Source organism: Eumetopias jubatus, unplaced genomic scaffold, assembly GCF_037043125.1.
Source record: "Eumetopias jubatus isolate StellerSeaLion01/CBP00866 unplaced genomic scaffold, mEumJub1_p1.0 scaffold_5, whole genome shotgun sequence".
In the NCBI taxonomy this organism is placed as follows: domain Eukaryota; kingdom Metazoa; phylum Chordata; class Mammalia; order Carnivora; family Otariidae; genus Eumetopias; species Eumetopias jubatus.
This window is the reverse complement of record NW_028274811.1, coordinates 28,306,108-28,323,353: the sequence shown is the minus strand read 5'-3', so window position 1 is coordinate 28,323,353 and position 17,246 is coordinate 28,306,108. Positions and strand designations below refer to the sequence as shown.

At 41.3% G+C, this 17,246-nt stretch overlaps 1 protein-coding gene across 2 annotated transcripts in view; it reads right to left on the bottom strand.

Moving 5' to 3' along the window:
• DDX46 (DEAD-box helicase 46) overlaps positions 1 to 15,066 on the bottom strand; it is a 76,427-nt gene extending 61,361 nt beyond the window's left edge. For both annotated transcript variants that reach the window (XM_028103567.2, XM_028103568.2), the window contains exons 1-5: positions 14,889 to 15,066; positions 10,716 to 10,904; positions 8,588 to 8,731; positions 3,491 to 3,587; positions 909 to 1,074 (exon numbers count right to left, since the gene is read on the bottom strand). In XM_028103567.2, the coding sequence (XP_027959368.1) occupies positions 909 to 1,074; positions 3,491 to 3,587; positions 8,588 to 8,731; positions 10,716 to 10,904; positions 14,889 to 14,905 (613 nt within the window). In that variant the 5' untranslated portion in view covers positions 14,906 to 15,066. The remainder of the gene's footprint in view (positions 1 to 908; positions 1,075 to 3,490; positions 3,588 to 8,587; positions 8,732 to 10,715; positions 10,905 to 14,888) is intronic.
• Positions 15,067 to 17,246: the final 2,180 nt, after the last annotated feature.

Below are 17,246 nucleotides of genomic sequence, written 5' to 3'. Positions count from 1 at the left end.
TTAAAAAAAAATCTATACTGTGTAGAGTTTCTGTTTTGAATGATGAAAAAGTTCTAGAAATGGATAGTGGTGACGGATGATGAACAGCACCATGAATGTATGTAATACCAAAGAACTGTACACTTAAAAATGGTTAAAATGTGGGCTCCTGGGTGGGTAGGTCAGTTGAGCGTCTGACTCTTGATTTTAGCTCAGGTCATGATCTCGGGGTCCTGGGATCCAGCCCTGTGTCAGGCTCCTCACTCAACGGGGAGTCTACTTGAGGTTTCTCTCTCCCTCTGCCACTCCCCCTGATCATTCTCACATGCTCTCGCGCTCTCTTTCTCATTCAAATGGACAGATCTTTAAAAAAAATATTGGGGCACCTGGGTGGCTCCATCGGTTAAGCAACTGACTCTTGATTTTGGCTCAGATCGTGATCTCACAGTTGTGGGATTCAAGCCCTGAGTCCGGCTTCATGCTAAGTCTGCTTCAGATTCTCTCTCCTTCTCTCTGTTCCTCCCCCTACCCATTCACACTCATGCTCTCTCTCAAATAAATAAATAAGTAAATAAATCATTAAAAAATGTATTTAAAAAAAATGGTTGGAGTGCCTGGGTGACTCAGTTGGTTAAGCCACGGGTTCCTGAGCCACCTGAGCTACCTTCGGCTCAGGTCATGATCCTGGGACCCTGGGATCGAGCCCCGCGTTGGGCTCCCTGCTCAGTGCGGAATCTGCTTCTCTCTCTCCCCTCTGCCCCTTCCCCCTGCTCATGCTAATAATATCTTTAAAAAAAAAAAAGGTTAAAATGTTATATTTTCCACAGTAAAAAGTAGCCTAAAAATTCCCAGCATGAAATATTACTCATATTTCTAGAATATGCTACATGAATTGTTATATAGGCTATTAGTCTAACAAATGAATATACCATCATCATCTTCTAAACTCCATTTTTTCCCTTGTTTCATCTCTTCAATTTCCTTTTTCAGTTCCCCTATGTTTTCCATGGCCTTTTTACGCTGCTCTTCTCGCCATTTTTCTACTCTTTCTTTTCGCTTTCTCATTTCTTCTTCCAGCTTATTCTGATCAAAGTTCTTGGGGAAAATGAGAGATACAGAGGGAAACAAAGATTAACAACTTTATTCCAGAGACATTCCAAAAAAGTTCTCCAAATTATAAAAAAGGAAAAGGAAAAACAGCTGTATTTACAAACTCAATTTAGACCAGATTTAGATCACACATCTTTTTTTTTTTTTGAGTGTTTATAGTAGCTTTATTTATAATAGCTCCCAAATTGAAACAATTGCAGGGACACATCTTTTAAATATACCCACGAATATGCCAGCAAAATGAAATCACAATGAAAAGCATCTTCAACTAAGAAAGCAGACAGACTTCAAACATGATAAACTAATCTCATTTTAATTTCAGGCAAGATGCTAACATGAATCCACTTTCTTCCTCAAACTAGAAACTAGATGAATTAACAAGGAAAATTCCCCAGTTATTAGTTATTCTCAACTTTAAATCCTCTAAACTCCTCAAAGATTGCCTCCATGAAAAAGAAATTTTCTATTACAAATTAGTGAGTAAGTGAAAGCTATTTATCAACATGATTAAAAAGTTATGGTCTTTAAGTCTTTAGGTCTAAGTTTCCTGGAAACAGCCATTCCAAAGACTTTATCAAGATGATTAATAATCCTCTGGAAAGGAGAAAGCAAACCATTTTTACAGGCATAAGCAGGAACTCAATGACTAAACATCGTAGAAATAAAAAATTGATGGGCGCCTGGGTGGCTCAGTTGGCTAAGCAACTGCCTTCGGCTCAGGTCATGATCCTGGAGTCCCGGGATCGAGTCCCACATCAGGCTCCCTGCTCGGCAGGGAGTCTGCTTCTCCCTCTGACCCTCTTCCCACTCGTGCTCTCTATCTCTCATTCTCTCTCTCTCAAATAAATGAAATCTTTAAAAAAAAAAACTGACATATGCTGGGGCGCCTGGGTGGGTCAGTCAGCTAAGCGTCTGCCTTCGGCTCAGGTCATGGTCCCAGGGTCCTGGGATCGAGCCCCACATCGGGCTCCCTGCTCCGCGGGAGTCTGCTAGTCCCTTTCCATCTGCCCCTGCCTCATCTCATGCTCTGTCTCTCTCTCAAATAAAAAAATTGTTTTTAATTTACATATGCTATCATTATAGATACAGAAATACATACATCAAAAAACAGTCCAAGAAAATACCACAAAATTTTAATGGTGACTTGAACCTAATATAACACTGGATGTTAACTACCCTGGAATTAAAATTAAAAACTTAATTAAAAAAAAAAAATTTAGGTCACCTGGCTGGCTCAGTCAGAAGAACATGCGACACTTAATCTTAGTGTTGTGAGATGGGTACAGACCCACATTGGGTGAGGAGATAAATAAACTTAAAAAAAAAAAGGTATACAACTCTTTTGGAGGGTACTTTGATACTATTTATCAAAATGTTAAATGCATATACCCACTGACAAAACCATTTCACTGATTCCAATTCACCCTATACTATATTTACAAAAGACATGTGTAAAAGGATTCATGTACCACTCTTCATAATGAAGACTGGAAATAACCTAAATGTCCATTAAAGGTGATTACTTTGTTTCAACAGAACACTATGCAGGCATTAAAAACAATGAGCTATATCTATATATGCAGTTACAGAAGATCTCCAATATATAACAAATGAAAACAAGGCACACTATTTAAGTTGGATGGTGGGTATACCACTGTGTATTCTTCCTCAGACCATATACATTGATAAAATAATGCATAACTTAAAAATGAACAAAAGCAGGTCACCCGGCAAGCTCAGTCAGTGGAGCCTGCAACTCCCAATCTGGGGGTTGAGTTTGAGCCCCACAATGGGAGTAGAGATTACTTAATAAAAAACAAATAAATAAATAAGGAACAAAAGCAAGGTACAGAATAGTACATATAGTATGATCATATTTTGTTAAGTAAAAGCAGATAACATATATAGATATGCAATATTTGAGAAAAAAAATTTTCTAATAGGGACAGCTTTCATTTTTTTTTTTTTACATACTATCATTTATCTCAAAATAAAAACAGGGATGCCTGGGTGGCTCAGTCGGTTAAGCATCTGCCTTCAGCTCAGGTCATAATCCCGGGGTTTGGGGATCAAGCCCATGTCAGGATCTTTGTTCAGCAGAGAGTCTGCTTCTCCCTCTCCCTCTCTCTCTGCTGCTCCCCCGGCTTGTGCTCTCTCACTCTCTCAAATAAATAAATAAAATCTTTAAAAATAAATAAATAAAATAAAAATATTTAGGGGCACCTAGCTGGCTCAGTCAGTAGGGCTCTTGATCTCACGGTCATGAGCTCAAGTCCCAGGTTGGATGTGGATCCTACTTAATAAAACAAAATAAACCATATAGCAATAAAAAAACCCTGACAGTTTGTGATCACGGACACAAAAATCTGATATTATACAATTATTTAGTTAGTAAACATACGCCAGCATCTTTTTCTTTTTCATCCTCCTTGTCATCTTTGTCTTTTTTCTTCTCTTTAGAACTTTCCCCACTATCTGTTTTTTCTTTGGACCTAGACCTACCAAAAAAGAGAAAAAGAAACATCATCTATTTATGCTTGGAAACATTCACATTTAAAATACACTTAAAGGAGGAGCCTGAGTGACTCAGTCAAGTGTTCAACTATTGATTTCAGCTCAGGTTGTGATCTCAGAATCATGGGGATCGAGCCCCACGTCCAGTTCTGTGCTGAGCGTGGAGTCTGCTTAATATTCTCTCCCTCTGCCCCTCCCCGCACCCCACTTACATGCACGCGCACTCACTCTCTCTCTCAAAAACAAAATAAATAAATAAAATAAAATACGTTTAAAGACTTGCATTTTACTTTTTAGGTAAGAAACTTCCAAAAGTGAACTTCACTTTTATACTAATAAACACCTTGGAAATATAATGAAAATTAAATCCTATAACATTAGTTACAAATATTATTAAATATTTGGTAGTTTGGCCAAGAAAAAGTAGACCTATCATATAAAAATGACAAAATTTAAATAGGAGAGATAAAATTTAACACACAGTGAAATTTACCAAAACATTAACATTCTCCAAGATAATTTTTAATTCATTTAAAAATTAATAAAGTTTAAGTGCCGGGTTGCTCAGTTCGTTAAGCATCTGCCTTTGGCTCGGGTCATGATCTCAGGGTCCAGGGATCGAGTTCTGCATCAGGTGCCTTGCTCAGCAGGACATCTGCTTCTCCCTCTCACTCTCCTTATATACTCTCTCTCCCCAACAAATAAATAAAATCTTAATTAATAAGGTTTAAAACCCCAAGAGGCCTTGCATTTCACCCCCATGTTTGGTATCTTGTAAGTAAAAAAAAAATTTCTTGGGGTGCCTGGGTGGCTCAGTTGGTTAAGCATCTGCCTTTGGCTCAGGTCATGATCTCAGGGTCCTGGGATTGAGTCCTGTGTCGGGCTCCCTGCTCAGTGAGGAGTCGGCTTCTTCCTCTCCCTCTGCCCCTCCCCCTTGCTGATGCACTCTCTCTAAAATAAGTACATAAAATCTTTAAAAAAAAAAAAGAAAAAAACTTAATTTGAATGCAATCAATTCAGTCTTCTTTCTCCCCCTTTAAAAAAAATTAGTGCTTTTTTTAAACCTTCCAGATTTGATGAAGATATCCAGAGGTAAAGAAGATATTCTCTAGTATAAACTTTTTTAAAAAGTTTACAATTATGCCATCGAATTTGGTCTTTAATCTGCTTTTATGTACAGAATGAGGTAGGTGGTCCTATTTCATTATATTGTAGCAAGTGTCCCTAGTAGCACTTTTTTTTTTTTTAAGTAGGCTCCACACTGAGCTTGAACTCACAACCCTGAGATCAAGACCTGAGTTGATATCAAGAGTCTGATGCTTAACCAACTGAGCCACCCAGGCACTCCCCCGCACCCCAAGTATTACTTACTTAAAGAACTTTTTCCCACTAATTACACTTGTCACCACTGTCATTTATTAAATGACCATGTATGTGGGGATCTGTTTCTGGGCTCTTTATGTGGTTCCAATGATCTATTTGTCTATCTCTACACTAAAACCACATTTAATTTGGACAACTTTATGACAAATTTTAATATCTGGTAGAGCAAGCCCTCCTATCTTGTTCTTAAAGATTGTTTATGCCCTTGCATTTCTGATTTTATAATCAGTTTGTAAAATACTTTTCATGTATGCTAAGAACTTTTAAACATGAATATGTTTTGAATAAAACGCTTTTCCTAAATCTACTTAGATAAGCATGACTTTTCTCCTTGAATCCTAACATAAATAATTACACTGATTGATTTTCACTCTTTTTTCAAGAAGATTTTATTTACTCATTTGAGAGAAAGCACAAGCAGGGGGAGGGGCAGAGGGAGAGAGAAGCAGATACCCCGCTGAGCAGGGAGCCCACCACAGAGTTCAAGTTCCAGGACCCCAGGATCATGATTTGAGCCGAAGGCAGACACTTAAGTCCAAGAGCCCTTGGACTGACTGATTTTCTAATGTTAAACCAACCTTCCATTCCTGGAATAAATCCAAATAGTTCATAATTATTTTCTTTATATATTTTTTGATTCAGTGTAATAACCTTTATGTATAGGTTAAATATAGCCTATAATTGTCTACTCATACTGCCCTTCTCAGGTTTTAACATCTATGTTCTTCTCAATACATAACATGAATTGATGTTTCTTCTTTAAGTCTCTGTTCATCAAAAGTATCATTACAGAGCAAAAAGACAAACCACAGAGTAAAATATATGCGCCATTCATATAAATGACAATCAACAACCATCCAGGGTATTTAAAAGCAACAACAAAAACCTCCTCCAAGTCAATTTTTTTTTTAATTTTTTGGGGAAGATTTTATTTATTTATTTGACAGCGAGAGAGCAAGCATAAGCAGGGGGAGCAGCAGAGGGAGAGGGAGAAGCAGGCTCCTCGCTGAGCAGGGAGCCCAATGCGGGACTCGATCCCAGGACTGGGATCATGACCTGCGCTAAAGGCAGACGCTTAACCGACTGAGCCACCCGGGCGTCCCTCCAAGTCAATTTTTAAAGAAACAACTCAACAGGAAAATAAGCAAAAGCTTTTAACATATTTCAGAAAAGAAGAAATACAAATGACCAATAAACATATGAAGAGATGTTCAACCTCACTGGTCATCAAAGAAATACAAATTAAAACCACAATAATACTATGTCTAACCAATTAAAAAAATGAATAGGACTGACAATACCAAATACTGGGAAGGGTATGGAGCAACACAATTACACTGCTCATGAGAATACAATTAGTATACCCCCTTTGGAAAGCATTTGGGATTATTCAATAAAAATGAAGCTATGCTGGGTTGGCTAGATGGCTCAGTCGGTTGAGCAAGCGACTCCTGATTTCAGCTCAGGTCATGATCTCAGGTTTGTTGGGCTCCGCATTCAGCAGGGAGTCTACTGGAGATTCTCTCTCCCTCTGCCCCTCCCCCTGCTCGCGTGACTTGCGCTCACTCTCTCCCTCAAATAATTTAAAAAAAAAATAATCAAGCGCGGAGCCTGGGCTCCCTGCTCAGCGGGACGCCTGCTTCTCCCTCTCCCACTCCCCCTGCTTGTGTTCCCTCTTTCACTGTGTCTCTCTCTGTCATATAAATAAATTAAAAAATCTTTTAAAAAAAATAAAAAAATAATTAAGCTATGTTTACTCTATGACCATATAATTTCACTCCTAGATATACACCCCAGGGAAACTCATGCACATGTATACTAGGACACACGTATATATAAAAATGTTCATAATAGGGGCGCCTGGGTCGCTCAGTCGTTAAGCATCTGCCTTCAGCTCAGGTCATAATCCCAGGTCCTGGGATCAAGCCCCGCATCAGGTACCCTGCTTGGCAGGAGGCCTGCTTCTCCCTCTCCCATTCCCCCTGCTTGTGTTCGCTCTCTCAATGTGTCTCTGTCAAATAAATAAATTTTAAAAAATCTTAAAAAAAAAGTTCATAATAGCCTAAAACAACCCAAAAAACAAAACACAACCAAAAAAAAAACCCAAAACAACCCAAACACCGACCTCAGTAGAATGGATAAATAGTAGTATATTTACGCCACAGAAAAGTATTCAGCAATGAAAACAAACTAGTTATAAGCAACACAGATGAGTCTCAAATAATGATTAACAAAGATACAAAAGAATACGGGACTCTTTCAAGTTAAGAAACATATAGACCTAAACTATTATTTTTTTCAAATGTGAACACAGTTGCAAAACTATGAAGAAATACAAAGAAATTACAAGTACAAAAGTCAGGACTGGTTTTATCTAGGGTAGTAGAGAGCTGGGATTATAGAAAGGACATGGAGGGCTTCTGGAGATACTGACATGTTGTACTTCTTATCCTTGGTGGTGGTTACATGGATACTGCTTTATAATTATTTAATAAACTGCATGTTCACATTTCATTCACTTTTCTGAATTTATATTTTACTTTTAACTCAAAATAATCCCAATGGGGTGGAGCGCCTGGGTGGCTCAGTCATTAAGTGTCTGCCTTTGGCTCAGGTCATGATCCCAAGGTCCTGGGATTGAGCCCCGCATCGGGCAGCCTGCTTCTCCCTCTCCCACTCCCCCTGCTTGTGTTCCCTCTCTCGCTGTGTCTCTCTCTGTCAAATAAATAAAATCTTTAAAAATAATAATAATAATCCCAATGGGCATTATTATACTGACATTGGTAAAAGTAAAATTAATGACATGATAAAAACACTCATGATTAGTATGAATATACAGAAAACAGATACAAATTCATTTATCAACTCTACTCTGTCACCACTTTAGAAAGAGGCAAAGAACAAACCACTGAAAAGAGAAATATAAAGCGTAAACATGCTATGTCTAATAGATATAAATAATATCTTGAAATTGAATGGTACTGGCATTCTAAGGAAACACGTACATTTAACTTAACACAAGCAAAATTCACATCTATCCTGAAAAGCAATTCAGCAATGCATTATCGTGAGTTAAAAAGTTGTCAGAAATGCTAAGAACATCATTTCAAAGGAAAAACAGAGCTCCTAAAAAGATGTTTATACAGTATATTCCTGACCATTAACAGTAGGTATTAAATGAATAAGAGAACAATGCATTACGAACGTTAAAAGTAACTGAATCTAGGGGCGCCTGGAGTTAAGCGTCTGCCTTCGGCTCAGGTCGTGATCCCAGGGTCCTGGGATCGAGCCCTGCATCGGGCTCCCTGTTCAGCGGGAAGCCTGCTTCTCCCTCTCCCACTCCCCCTGCTTGTGTTCCCTCTCTCTCTGTGTCTCTCTCTGTCAAATAATAAATAAAATCTTAAAAAAAAAAAAAAAGTAACTGAATCTAGTATCTTCCAATTGAATTATAAGCTTTATAATCTATTAAAACTCAACCAACAGTTGATAGTAGGAGCCAACGTCAGTAATTATTTATAAAAGATTTTTTTTAAAAAAGGAAGGAAGAGGGAAGAGTCAGTTCCCAAACTGCATGAGAGATACAGTCCAACAATAACATTACCTATTCTCAGCTTTCTTGCTTTTATTGCCAGGACTAGAGGATCTGGATCGCCGGCCTCGGCTTCTACTCCTTGAGCGTCTCCTGTCTCGACTTCGAGATCTTCTTCGTTCTCGACTTCTGTCTCTCTCTCTACTTCTGGAACGCCTGAAAGGAGAACACTTTTCACTCATTCTATGACCAAGTAGAGTTCCTTTCAGATAATGGTTCTGTCCCATGTTGAAAGAAGCTTCTTTACCATTATTAAAGGCTGATTTCAATTAACCATCAAATCAGGTAAAAAGCGAACAAGTAAAGCCAATTCTTAGAAGTGGGTAATGAAAAAAATGAGGATACTAATTCCAAAATGATATTTGTTGAAAAACATAGCAAATCTGTGAAATAAATCTGTCTTTTTGAAATCTATGGTCTACAGTAGAAAATCTAAATTTCAAAGTCAGCCAAAACCTAAGTATAAGGATGGGTACAATGGGGCTATGGAAAGATCACAGATATGAAGACTAGGAGACAATTTCTGTTCTAGAGCTCATAGTGACATGACACATAGGGCAGATCAACTCTCTGGGTCACAGTCTTCTCATCTATATAATATGGAGACTCCACTTAGATAATCTCAAAATCCTTCTTGCTCTAAAACCTTGTAATTCTACTTTCACTCCTGAAAGTCAAAAGACCAAATCTTAAATAAATCAATTTCACTTAACACATACTTGACTGAATTATATGAAACTGTTCCTGGGACCACATAATATGAAACTAAGTTAGCACAATCCACATTTTCATAAATGAATATTTTCCCTGAGTACCATGTAATACCTTTGCAATTTCTCCTTCCAATGTTTGCAGAAGAGTTTTTTCTGTGATCAGCTCACAGCACCTGTACAACCTTGTCTTCTTTCCTATTATAATAAGAAACTTAGCAAATAATTTTTTGGTGTGGAGAAGATTATTTTTATTTACAATGTTCTCCATCTCTAGAAAGGTTACAGCTGCTTGACTAGTGCCAAGGAATATGTAAGCAAGTAAAAGCAAAATAAAAATTAGGAAGTCCTTTTGTTTAAAAAAGTTTTTTTTAAGGGCGCCTGGGTGGCTTAGTTGTTAAGCATCTGCCTTTGGCTCAGGTCGTGATCCCGGGGTCCTGGGATCGAGCCCGGGGTCCTGGAATCGAGCCCCGCGTCAGGCTTCCTGCTCAGTGGGAGGCCTGCTTCTCCCACTCCCACTCCCCTTGCTTGTGTTCCCTCTCTGGCTATGTATCTCTCTGTCAAATAAATAAATAAAATCTTAAAAAAGAAAAAAAGTTGTTGTTGTTTTTTTTAAACAGTGTCAAACAGAGACACACCTGACTGGCTCAGTTGGTAGAGTATGCAACACTTGATCTTGAGGTTGTAAGTTCAAGTCCCACATTATGTGCAGAGATTACTTAAAAATAAAAGCTTTAAACTAAATAAATAAATAGAATCTTTTTTAGAAATTAAAAAATGGGGGGCTTCCTGATTGGCTCAGTCGGCAGAGCATGCAACTCTTGATCTCAGGGTTTTACGTTTAAGCCCCACGTTGGATAGAGATTACTTAAAAATAAAAAGCTTTAAAAAATACCTTTTTTAAAATTTTTTTATTTTATTTTTTTTAAGATTTTATTTATTTATTTGAGACAGAGAGAGAGAATGAGAGAGAGAAAGCACATGAGAGGGGGGAGGGTCAGAGAGAAAGGCCGACTCCCCACTGAGCAGGGAGCCCATCGCGGGACTCGATCCAGGGACTCCAGGATCATGACCTGAGCCGAAGGCAGTCGCTTAACCAACTGAGCCACCCAGGCGCCCAATATCTTTTTTTTTTAAAGTGTCAAACAGCAAGCAGGGCTTTTCCTTCTCCTGTTGGCTTTAGTGGCTGCTCTGAACACAGTGGTCAGCTCTCTTGGGACAGAATTAGAACAGAACCGCCTTGATGACATATTACCTGAGAGTCTTTGCTCCCGGCAAAGCACCTCTGGACCTAATCAAACGAGCTGGGGTCAAAGCAGAGTACCCACAAAAGGGCCACTAAATTCCAGTCCAAGTCATACTTGTGAACAAGCCCAACTTAGCTGAGAAGGCCCAATTTATCATGAGTCTTTAGGAGACTAATGTCTTACCTCAGGCGCTTCCGGTCTCTTGACCGAGATCTTCTTTTATCCCTGCTACGAGACCTCTCTCTTCTTCTGTCTCTATCTCTGCTTCTAGACCGTCTGTCATCTCCACGTTTACTTCTTTTGTCTGAGGGTGAGCGACTTCTAGAACGACTTCCAGAGCGCCCCCTTGATGCTGATCGCTTCCGATAGTGGCTAAAAGATTAAGTTCAAGATTAAGTTTAGCAAACACAAGTAGTAGCTTCCATTATATTTTAATTAATCACCTTTTCCCAAAAGATCTCAGCAAACAATGAAAGGACTTTTATTCATCAACTCTTAAAATTACGGGAAAGTAATGACCCCTGCAGCTATAGTCCATGTAGACAGAGGAAAACTATCCTGAAAGGGAAACAACAACAGTAAAAAGAACAGACCAAACTCCTGCCTTTGGGCCCCAAGCAACTTGCATTCTGGTAAAGGAAGAGATGACAGACAAGTAAAGAAATAAATACATAATATGTCACGTGGTACTATGGAGAGAAACACATCAGAGTAAATCAAAGAGAAAGGATGGGAGGTAGGAGGTTTGCTATTTTATACCAGGTGTTAAGAGAAAAACTTGCTAATAAACAGACATTTCAGAGGTTTGAAGAAAATAAAAGGAACCGTGTAGATACGAGGGGGAGAAACTTTTCAGGCAAAAGGCATCGCAAGTACAAAGTTGCTGAGAAGGAAGCTTGGCTTGTGTGTCCAAGGAACAGCAAGGAAGGCAGACGTGGCTGGGGCTGAATGACCAAGAAAAGTGCCACGAGATGAGGTCAGAAATACAGCAGGGTGACCAAACAGGGAGGGCTCTGCCGAGCCTCATGGGTCGTTCTAAGGACTTCTTCTTTCACTCTGAGTAAGTTGAGAAGTTATTGGAAGATTCTAAGTAGAGGAGTAATGTTACCGCACTAATATTTTTAAAGCATTAGTCTGGCTGCTGAGGGGAGAACAAACTGAAGGAAGTCAAGTGCAGAAGCAGGGAAAAGAGGTGGGAAGCTATAGCAATCATCCAAGTAAGAGAGTGCTGGGTTGGTTGAGAATGTCAGGAGTAGAATTTCTAGGAAGTGTCAAAATCTAGAGATTGTGAAACTAGAACTGACTGATTTAAGTCTTAATTCAATGCCAAGTGTGACAGCAAGGGAGAAGTTGTGGGTGTCTCTGAGATACCTGGCTGGACCAAGTAGATAGATGAAGTTATTTACTAAGATGGGAAGCCTGAGGGAAGATCACATATAGGGGGTGGGGGGGGATCATGATAGTAGGCATTCACATGGAGATGTACAGTAGATGGTTGAAATATGAATCTAGAGTTCACAAAGGGAGTCATCAGTGTACAAAGGCTACTTAAAGCAATAAATATGGATAAAATGGCTCAGGACTAAGTGCACTCATTATCCCTCAAGCACCTGAAATTCGATGTGTAGAAACCCAAACTTAGTACCTTTGCCTCCCCAAACCATTTATCAACCCAACTTCCAGTCAGTAGTCTCAAAATATGTTATATTCAATATTTTTCTCATTCTACACAACCAGTAAAACACCAAGTATCACCAATTTCACCTCTGTAATTCTCTTCACATTATATCACCTCCTCAGAGTTCCCATTGTCACTACTCCACATCAGAACTATGCAGTTACGGTATTTTAGAAGACCCCTGGTCTTCTCGCTTCTATTCCCTTTTGCCTGAAATCTGTTTTACTCATTGCTGCAATGGTAATCTTCATAAAGCAGAGTTCTGACATTATATAAACATACCCACACATTTCTTACTCAAAATCTTCAAAGGCTCTTAAATTCTTACCTTCAAGATTTTATTTATGTGACAGAGAAAGAGAGAAAAAGTACAAGCAGGGGGAGCAGCAGAGGAAGAGGGAGAAGCAGGCTCTCCAGTGAGCAGGGAGCCCGATATGGGGTTCGATCCCAGGACCCTGGGATCATGACCTGAGCCAAAGGCAGACGCTTAACCACCTGAATCACCTGGGCACCCCTCAAAGTTTTTAACTTCAAAACTAAACCTACAGGGCGCCTGGGTGGCTCAGTTCGTTAAGTGACTGCCTTCGGCTCAGGTCATGATCCTGGAGTCCCGGGATCGAGTCCCACATCGGGCTCCCTGCTCAGCAGGGTGTCTGCTTCTCCCTCTGACCCTCTTCCCTCTCGTGCTCTCTATCTTTCATTCTCTCTCTCTCTCGAATAAATAAAAATAAAATCTTAAAAAAAAAAAAAAACCTAAATCTACAGGGGCGCCTGGGTGGCCCAGTCGTTAAGCGTCTGCCTTCGGCTCAGCTCATGATCCCAGGGTCCTGGGATCGAGCCCCGCATCGGGCTCCTTGCTCAGTGGGAAGCCTGCTTCTTCTCCCTTTCCCTCTCCCCCTGCTTGCATTCCCTCTTGCTGTCTCTCTCTCTGTCAAATAAATAAATAAAATCTTTAAAAAAATAAAAAATAATAAAAAATAAAAAAACTAAATCTACAATCCACCCACATTCTGGACCCAACTTCCTTTTAGAACCTACCCCCTACCACTTTTCTTCAACCCTCTATGACACCTACATACGTAGGCAAACTGGGCTCTTATTTCTGGAACACCTTGCTCCATCTCATCTCTGAGCCTTTCATAAGTTCCTGAACTAACCTAGAGCACAAGCCATGCAGGCAGGGGAGAAGGCTAAAGAGCTGGAAGAGGCTTCCTTGTGAAGGGCCCTGAAGGCTGTGCTTAAGAGTCTGACTTTATCTTGGAAGCATTAAAAACCAACAGGGATGAAAACAAAGGAATGACATGATCTTTATTTCACAAATGTTACTCTAGCTGCAGTGTGAGGAATCTATTAGGAGAGCAAGATCACAGGAAGATAATCAACTTGAGGCAAGTGTAGCAGTCTAAGCACTAAATGATTCGGTCCTGGATTAAGTCAGGGAGAGCAGAAATGGAGACAGGGTGTAGAATCTTACTGGGTTTAGACAGTATGAGAGAAAAATTAATCAAATAAACTATCACTTCCAAGTTTCTGGTCTGAGTAGCCGGATGAACAGCAATGCCTTCAAGGAGATTTAAAAGACCTGCACAGAAATCCTCTGTAAATATACAACTATTCTTTGTTTATCCAGGCGATGGTTACTCAGTTTATGGATCTGCTAAATATCATCTAGCTCTACCCTAAGTTTTATCCATTTCCCTGAACATTAATTGTATCTCAGTAAACTACTATTACTTATTATTTATAACCCAGATAAAAAAGATCTTTCATTCACTGCTAAATATAAAGCAAATACTCATCTTTAAGGTAAAAACCTCAAGGTCCCAAACCACGTAACAATCTAAAGTTCTGAAGAGATACCAGAATTCTTTTTTAAGATTTTATTTATTCATTTGACAGAGAGAGACAGTGAGAGAAGAGAACACAAGCAAGGGGAGTGGGAGAGGGAGAAGCAGGCTCCCCGCTGAGCAGGAAGGCCAATGTGGGGCTTGATGTGGGACTCGATCCCAGGACCCTGGGATCATGATCTGAGCCGAAGGCAGACGCTTAACGACTGAGCCACCCAGGCGCCCCAACAAATATCAGAATTCTAATAAGACCTCCCAATCCACAGTTTTAAAAGGACAGAAAACACATAACAAAGAAATATATCTATCTGCGAAATAAATCTCCATGAAACAAGTATTTATTGTAGCCCACTAAAAGCCTAGTCATGTTCAATGTTGTAGGTGATGTAAAAATGTTTAGTCTCCAGCTTTCAACTGACTTGGGAAAATACCAGACACGCACAAAGAACTAAAACAGCAACCGGCGCCAAGGAAACGTGGAAAACGCGAACTGGTAAGAAATTCAACTGGGATCACTACTGAGGGATCACGGTGGGCTTCGTGGAAACGGCGGGATGTGGTGCCCGATCACTGGCCCCCTGGAGGAGTGGTCCCGCTCCAGGGACTGCAACGGGCGATGGCAGTGCAGGGAACCCTGTGAGCGTCACCCGCCCAAGTACAGTCACTTCCTCGGCCGAGGTCTCCTTGCCTCTCCGGTGGCCGCGGACAGCGCCGGCCCCACGTGGGGCCGCACCGGCTCAGGCCTGGTCCCGCTGCCACCTCAACTCCCGCCTCTTTCCCCCAGCCCGAGAAAGCCGCCCGCCCGCTCGCCCGCTCGGCGCGCCGCCTCACCGTGACTCCCGGCCCATGCTGCCCGCCGAGGGAAAAGCGGCGCCCTTTGGGACAACGCGCAGAAGGACCGGACAAAGGAGGAGGCCGCGCCGCCCTCGGCTAGCCGGACGAGAACCAGCACTATGGGGAACCAGCAGCTACAGCAGCGGCGGCCATCCGAAAACGGCCAGCGAAAACAGGACGTGCTGGTGCCCGTGGCAAAGGGAAGGAAAAAGCGGGCCGGAAGCTGCTATCTCGCCACAGCGCCCCCTCTCGGCTGGAGGCCGCCCAGCGCCGGCCGCGCCGAAAGACGCGACCTTGGCGGCGTTTTCCCTGCAGTGCCTTGAAAGTTTGTGTCCTTTGGTGCGGTGGAGAAAGGCGCCCTGGTTTTGCAGGCCCTAGAAAGGTCTTTCCTGCAAGGGCCACCGAGGCGCCATATGCATTCCGTCCCCCTTAACCTGAGCTGAGTGGTGCTATCAACATCTCCATTCACTCTCGTTTATACATTCATTCATTTATATGTATTGTTATGTGTGGTGCAAGTCTTAACATCCGGGGAGCTTACAAGTTAGTGGGGGATATAGACATAACTAAAAACACAAGCAAATGTAATACAAAAAAAGAGATTGCGGCATAGGAGAGGAGTTCAGAAAGGGTTACCTGAGGATGTTACCTTTGAGGTGAGATGTGAAGACTGAGTCGGAGTTAAGTTGGTGGAGAAGAGGAAGAGCCAAATATATATTCCTAAGATTATAATGGTTCTCAACATTGCCTGAGCTTGGAAGCTTTAAAAAAATACATGATGGGGGGCTCCTGGGGGGCTCAGTTGGTTAAGCGTCTGCCTTTGGCTCAGGTCATGATCCCACGGTCCTGGGATGGAGCCCCACTTTCGGCTCCCCCCTCACTGGCAGTCCGCTTCTTCCTCTGACCCTCCTCCCTCTCATGTTCTCTCACTCACTCTCTCTCTCTCTCAAATAAAAAAAGTCTTGAAAAAAAATACATGATGGGGTATCTGGTTGGCTCAGTCTATAGAACCTGCAGCTCTTGAACTCACCCCCAGGTCGGATATAGAGATTACCTAAAAATAAAATCTTAAAAATAAATATATACATGGATGCATGTGTTCCAAATGGATATTCTGATTTACTTGGTCTGGAGTGCTGCCTGTGCACTGGGAATTTTTAAGCTTCTTAGGTGATTTTGAAGTACACTCAAGGTTGAGAATGACTCACCTAGTAGAACATACTGAAATGTTGAGTTGTTTTGACACAAAGCTGTAACGCAGTGAAGAAAGAGGCTCTCATAGTTTACATGCCTCTGTACTATTTCACATTCTTATACCTAAGAAAGAAAAGTTCTAGATTGTGATTGTGGTGGTTGAAAACTCAATGAACTGTGAACTTTAACTTGGCACATTTTACTGTATGTAAATTTCACCTCAATAAATTTGATTTAAAAAAAAAGAAGAAACGGAGTTAAGACACCATGATGAGCTTCTGCTCTTCTTCTCTGCCTTCCTGCCCATCTGTGGCAGCAGAACCGTCCATGCCCAGAATAAAAGAGGCTTGGCCTGATATCTGACAGAATGGACAGCAACTATCAGAGCCACTCTACATTGCTTCTGTGTGGGTAAAGGTAACAAGAATGGGTTTCAATCTAAGAGAAATAGGAAACCACTAGTGACTTGAACATGAAGACACTGAGAAGCAGTCAGATTCTGGATGTATTCCAGAGGCAGCTCCCCAAACACTAACTGGTAAGTTGGATGTGAACTGTGAGGGAAAGGGAGGCATAAAGATGACTCGGGCTTTGAACAGAGCTACTGTGGGTTGGGGTGATATTCTGGAGAAAGACATGGAAGCAGCAAATTTGGCAGGGGATGAAGAGAAAAATCAGTGGATCTGGTAGGGTGATGGGATGTTTGAGCTGCCTGCTGGATACTCAGGGGATAGTGGCCACGTAGGAGATACAGGAGTCTGGAGTTCAAGGGAGAAATAGAACTTGTCTGAGATGGCTGCCTGGGTGGCTCGGTCAGTTGAGCGTCTGCCTTCGGCTCAGGTCATGATCCCGGGGTCCTGGGATGGAGCCCTGTGTCAGGCTCCCTGTTTGTGGGGAGCCTGCTTCTCCCTCTCCTTCCCATTCATGCTCTTTCTCCCTATCTCTCTCTTTCTAAAATAAATAAAATCTTAAAAAAAAAAAAAAAGAACTTGTCTGAGACACAGGGGTCATAAGCAGTTTATAAAATGTTGAAGAATGCGGGGGGCACCTGGGTGGCTCAGTCGTTAAGCATCTGCCTTCAGCTCAGGTCATGATCCCAGTGTCCTGGGATCGAGCCCCATGTTGGGCTCCCTGCTCGGCGAGAAGCCTGCTTCTCCCTCT